Genomic DNA, 5,921 nt, shown 5'->3' with positions numbered 1-5,921 from the left:
GCCTTGTCCCGAGCAGACTTTGCTGCTGGCACAACTTGGCTCCGGAACAGCAAGCCACCCGCCGCGCTTGCAACACGGGAAGGGGGGGGGCGGGTGGAAAGACAAACTCGCCGAGAGTTCCCTCCCCAACCCCTCTCCCCCACCTTGATGCGCGGAGCTCAACAGCCTGTCCCCGAGAGGGAGCCTTACCTCCGGGGTCCCCTTCGAGCACAGCGGGGAGGACAAGAACACACCACTCAACTCGAGGGTGCGGAGAGGAGGGACGCAGCTGTCGATGGGCCCGTCGCCTCCCGCCCCCGTATGGCAGCCAGACCCGGGGGGGGATGGGGGACTGTGGGCGACTCCCAACGTCCTGGATGGGGCAGGTGGTGTCCCCGGGCGGGCCAGACACCAGGCGGCAGCTGCGCAGCCATGACGAAGAGTCCTCGGTGGGCTGATTGATCGGCCCCTCGCTCGCCCACTCTTTTTTGCAGTATTCGCTCCATAAGACGCGCACACCCCCCCCCACTTTTTTTGGGGGGGAAGTGCGTCTTATGGAGCGAAAAATATGGTACTTTTCAATATTTTTTATCAATGATCTGGATAAAGGGGTAGAAGGACTACTCATTAAATTTGCTGATGATACCAAATTAGGAGGAGTAGTAAACACCCAAGAAGATAGAATTAAAATCCAACAAGACCTGAATACTCTGGAGAAGTGGGCAGTTACAAACAGGATTCAATTCCACAAAGATAAATGCACAGTAATACATCTGGGCCACAAAAATGTCAAGCACAAATACTGGATGGGGGATACGTTTCTGGGGAGTAGTGTATGCAAAAGAGATCTTGGGGTAAGTGTGGACTGTAAACTAAATATGAGCAGTCAGTGTGATGCGGTGGCAAAAAAGGCAAACTCAGTCTTGAGTTGTATTAAAAGGGCCATAGCATCAAAATCGCAGGAGGTCATAGCCCCTCTGTATACTGCCTTGGTCAGGCCGTACTTTTTTTTAAAAAAAATAATCTCTTTATTAATTAAAAACAAAACAAAAAAGAAAGGAGGAGACGTCAGTTTTCTATAACAAAGGGTTTCCATCACAACAAAAGGTTACAAATTACATTTTCCCCATCTTGTTGACTATATTTCCCAGAATATTTGTTCACATACTTCTGCTTTTTTAATATATATTTCAACTATACCTCGGCCAATTATGATATAATTGTATATCTGACCACCAGAAACAAAGTTTCTCTAGACTTTCATTTCCTGTATATGTGCTCCTTCTCTTGGTTCCAATCTTTACCTTACATATCTAGTATTTACATTGTTTACATTTTTTATTCTTATCTTCTGTTTTCTCGTTATCATCCAAAGTTAATATTTGCTCTCTTACCCAAATTATTTTTATGTACCCACCAATTAGAAGAATTTATGTACCCACAATTAGAAGAAGAAGAAGAGTTTGGATTTATACCCTGCCCTTCACTACCCAAAGGTGTCTCAGAGCGGCTTACAAACTCCTTTCCCTTCCCCTCCCCACAACAGACACCCTGTGAGGTAGGTGGGGCTGAGAGAGGTCTGACAGAAACTGCTCTTTTTCAAGAATAGCTCTTATCAGAACTACGGCTTGGCCAAGGTCATCCAGCCAGGTGCAAGTGGAGGAGTGGGGAATCAAACCCGGTTCTCCCAGATTAGAGTCCGCGCACTTAACCACTACACCAAACTGGCTCTCTCTATATACCATGAACTTAAACGTCATATCACTCTACCATACTCTATGCAGTTCATTTAATAATATATAATTCAAATATAAAAACAATAGTGGATTTATACCCTGCCCTTCACTACCCAAAGGTGTCTCAGAGCGGCTTACAAACTCCTTTCCCTTCCCCTCCCCACAACAGGCACCCTGTGAGGTAGGGTAGGGCTGAGAGAGCTCTGACAGAAACTGTTCCCTTTCAAGAACAGCTCTGACAGGAGTATAGCTTGCCCAAGGTCATCCAGCCAGGTGCAAGTGGAGGAGTGGGGAATCAAACCCGGTTCTCCCAGATTAGAGTCCGCGCACTTAACCACTACACCAAACTGGCTCTCTCTATATACCATGAACTTAAACGTCATATCACTCTACCATACTCTATGCAGTTCATTTAATAATATATAATTCAAATATAAAAACAATAGTGGTCATTACTATCACGGCCTTCTATTCAGGTCCGTTTCAGTTCCTCCTATTTATTCTCGTTTTTAATAATTTTTAATTGTTTATAATAACACAAAGATAAATTCCACCCAATACAAGAAGTATAAATATAATTTCAACCCTAAATTAATTGAATAAACCATATAAATATAAATAAGTAAGTCTTGTTATTCAAACTGCATAAGAGGTAATGCAATTTACCTTCATTTTAGCATTATGTAAATTCCAACATTTCTATAAACAATTCAAATATTAATAAAATTATAATTTCAAAAAACAGTTATTTATTCCAGCCTGTTTCTCTTTCTCTTACACACTCTTCTTATTACATTATTTTCACTATATCAAATATAAACTTAATTCCAGCTATTAAATGATTGGATGAACAACATAGGTACAACTATATTGATTCTCCTATATACTCTTCTTATTAAATTATTTTCACTATGGTGGATACAGATATAATTTCCAACTGTTAGGTAATTGTTTAAACAGTGCAGGTACACATAAATTAGTTGAGTCTCTCCTACATACGAGAGAGGAATCTTGCCATTCTTTTTATTTCAGCCTTGTGAGATTTCAACAGTTCCTGTACTGTTATAAATCAAGTCTGTCACCCAGACTTTCTGAGGTGTCCTTTTCTTGATGATCAATCTTAGGTGTCTCAACTCTTTATACTCATCTGATTTCCATTCCAAATTTTGCCCTTTATGCCTCAGTAAGGTAATGTTCAGTTTCCTGTTATGCCTAGGATTTTTCCTTGGAAAAGGCTTCACTCTTTTTTTCGTCCGTTTACTGCCTTTCCTAACTGGTTGTTCTTGGGAACTTTCTTTTAAACTTTTCCTGATCAGACAATATTGGACAGGTTTCTTTACTTTCTGCCTTTGGTTAGAAACTTTCCTTTTTTCCCTGGGGGGAGGGTGTCCGTTTTGCAGTGTCTTTTCTTGTCTGTAAATCAGTTCCTTCTTTGGGCTCTCCACTGACTCCTCTTCTTCCTCCTTTTCCCGCTTCATGCCTATATCCTGGTAATTTTGAAAAGCATTTATAACTGCCTGTCCTATCTCTTCAGCCAACCATTTTTTGAATTGTTCCACGGTAAGCTGTCCAGTATCAACAAGTAGTAGCTCTGTCCCTTTAATTTCTCCAGCTGCTATCGGTACACAAACCCCCGATGGTGCCATTTTCTTATCTGAATCTCGTCCTGATATTCGTTATATTTCTAACGTTTTTAAAGGACTACTTAATATATAAAAGTTTTTAAGTTCAGGTAGTTACAAATTTTGACTTACATTGTTCCTTGCCTCATAATGCTTTCAAGTTGCCTTTTGCTCCGGTAATTTCCCTCACCGCCGTTGCTTTTCTGTACATTGGGAGTAATCCTGAGGGGCTCTCTATAGAAGGTCTTCACAGATTTGAAGCAGAAATTACGTGATCTCTTTTTGCCTTTGTGGCCATATATTGAAACTATATCCAACTATTTAAAATGGGTGGTCACAGCTCATGCAGAGCATGGCGATCATGCTCTGCTGCTCTTCCTGATCCAGTGTCAGGACAAAAGGTCTCTCCCCGCCAACTGCTGTTGTCACGGTTGACCGAATAAGTCCCCTGCAACCTGGTCTCTCTCCAGGAGACCAGGCAGAGCCCACGGTGGTCACAGAGACCTGGGGGCCCTGATAGAATCGAGAAGGGTCGGGGAAACTCGGAGACGACCCGAGAATTGCCCGCGGTGCAGCGCTGCAAATCCGGAAGTCTGGTCAGGCCGCACCTTGAGTACTTTGTGCAGTTCTGGAGGCCTCACTGCAAAAAGGATGTGGGCAAAATCGAGAGGGTGCAGAAGAGAGCGACGAGGATGATCAGGGGTTTGGAGACTGAGCCCTATGAGGATAGGCTAAGGGCCTTGGGAATGTTTAGTTTGAAAAAGAGGAGATTGAGGGGGGACATGATTGCTCTCTTTAAATATTTGAAAGGCTGTCATTTGGAGGAGGGCAAGGAGCTGTTCCAGTTGGCAGCAGAGGACAGGACCCAAAGCAACAGGTTTAAATTACATGCAGAAAGGTATCAGCTGGATATTAGGAAAAACTTTTTCATGGTCAGAGTGGTTCAAAGGTGGAATCAGCTGCCTAGGGAGGTGGTTAGCTCCCCTTCACTGACAGCTTTCAAAAAGAGGCTGGACGAATATTTGTCAGAGATGCTTTAGGCTGGTTCTGAATTGGGCAGGGAGTTGTACTAGATGGTCTGTATGGTCCCTTCCAACTCTATGATTCTAAGAAAACACCAAGGTGTATAATTTTTAAACCACTCCCCCCATCATAACTGCAGATGTACTGAAATGGAAAAATCTCCAAATTTTAAAGTTCAGATGGCCTTTTGTGTTGCTATGTACATGAACACTAGTGGCAACCAGGAGGAGGAAGAGAAGCAGGTAAGGGATGGCACTGGTAGCAGAGAAGCTGAAACTGCAGCAAGCAGGCTTTCCCCTCTTCCATGCAGATAGATCAAGATGGGTAGCCATGTTGGTCATTCTGTAGCAGTAGAAAAGAGCAGGAGTCCAGTGGTTGGATACTGATCTGAAGAAGTGAGCAGTGACTCATGAACGCTCATACCCTGCCACAAATGTTGCTAATCTTTAAGGTGCTACTGGACTCTTGCTTTCCCCCCCTACTCCATGCATCTTTGTGGGTTTCCCTCTTGGTTGTTTCAGCTCACCTTGTTTTCCTACATGAATTTAGAACTGCCAGTATTTGTTCAGGTGATTTCAGTTATGGAGGAGGAGGCGGAGGAGATTGGATTTATACCCCACCCTTCACTCGGAATCTCAGAGCAACTTACAAACTCCTTTCCCTTACCCTCCCCACAACAAACACCCTGTGAGGTAGGTGGGGCTGAGAGAGCTCTGAGAGAACAGCTCTGACAGAACTATGGCTTGCCCAAGGTCATCCAGCAGCTGCAAGTGGAGGACTGGGGCCCTTAATTTTCTGAAATATGTTTCACATTATAATTTTTTTTCCTTTTTCAGGGTGGCTATGGAGAAACTTGTGAAGTTCTAATACAACATCATCCTAGACTTTTCCAAACAATTATTCAGATGACCCAAAATGAAGATCTGCGAGAAAACATGGTAAACTTGATTTTAACTGTCCTAACTGATATAGTTGTTTTTTAAATCAAAATTCTAAAAGTAATTCAGGTAACTTTAACTGTATGATAGCCTTATTTGTTAGAAATTATTCTGCATAACAATGCATATTCCTAGATTTTAATACTCAGACCGGAAGGCCTGGCGAGAGTTCGTCCATGGGGTCGTGAAGAGTCGGACTCGACTGTGCGACTGAACAACAACAAATTGATGTGACCAAAACATTTAGTGACTGTTTTTTTCTGTATCCAGTTGCGACAAGTCCTAGAACACTTATCTCAGCAGAATGAAAACCAATACCTAAAAATCTTGACTAGTCTTGCTGAGGTGGCAACAACAAATGGTCACAAACTGCTCAGGTAATTCAGACACACCAATTACTAATTGTTCTTTATATTCTCTTTTCTCATTTTTCTCATGGAGTGGAATATATGAATATATGGAATACTATCAGAATATGTACTTGAAATTTGAAGGGAGTAGCTAAAGGTTCTTGGGATTCCTTTTGATGTCCCAATAACAACGTGTTGTCCTGGGTTGGTATGAAAATCAAAGCAGACCATAATGAGTGGGTGGAACTTATTACTAATACATGCAGTATTTTT

General features: G+C 42.5%; 1 protein-coding gene across 2 annotated transcripts in view; it reads left to right on the top strand.

Annotated features, from left to right (window-relative positions):
• HACE1 (HECT domain and ankyrin repeat containing E3 ubiquitin protein ligase 1) overlaps positions 1-5,921 on the top strand; it is a 71,546-nt gene that overhangs the window by 16,976 nt on the left and 48,649 nt on the right. For both annotated transcript variants that reach the window (XM_015427809.1, XM_015427808.1), the window contains exons 9-10: positions 5,197-5,298; positions 5,569-5,675. In XM_015427809.1, coding sequence (XP_015283295.1) covers positions 5,197-5,298; positions 5,569-5,675 — 209 coding nt within the window. The remainder of the gene's footprint in view (positions 1-5,196; positions 5,299-5,568; positions 5,676-5,921) is intronic.

The sequence above is a fragment of the Gekko japonicus genome, unplaced genomic scaffold, assembly GCF_001447785.1.
Source record: "Gekko japonicus isolate JY-2015 unplaced genomic scaffold, Gekko_japonicus_V1.1 scaffold556, whole genome shotgun sequence".
In the NCBI taxonomy this organism is placed as follows: Eukaryota; Metazoa; Chordata; class Lepidosauria; order Squamata; family Gekkonidae; genus Gekko; species Gekko japonicus.
This window is presented reverse-complemented; position numbering and strand designations above follow the sequence as displayed.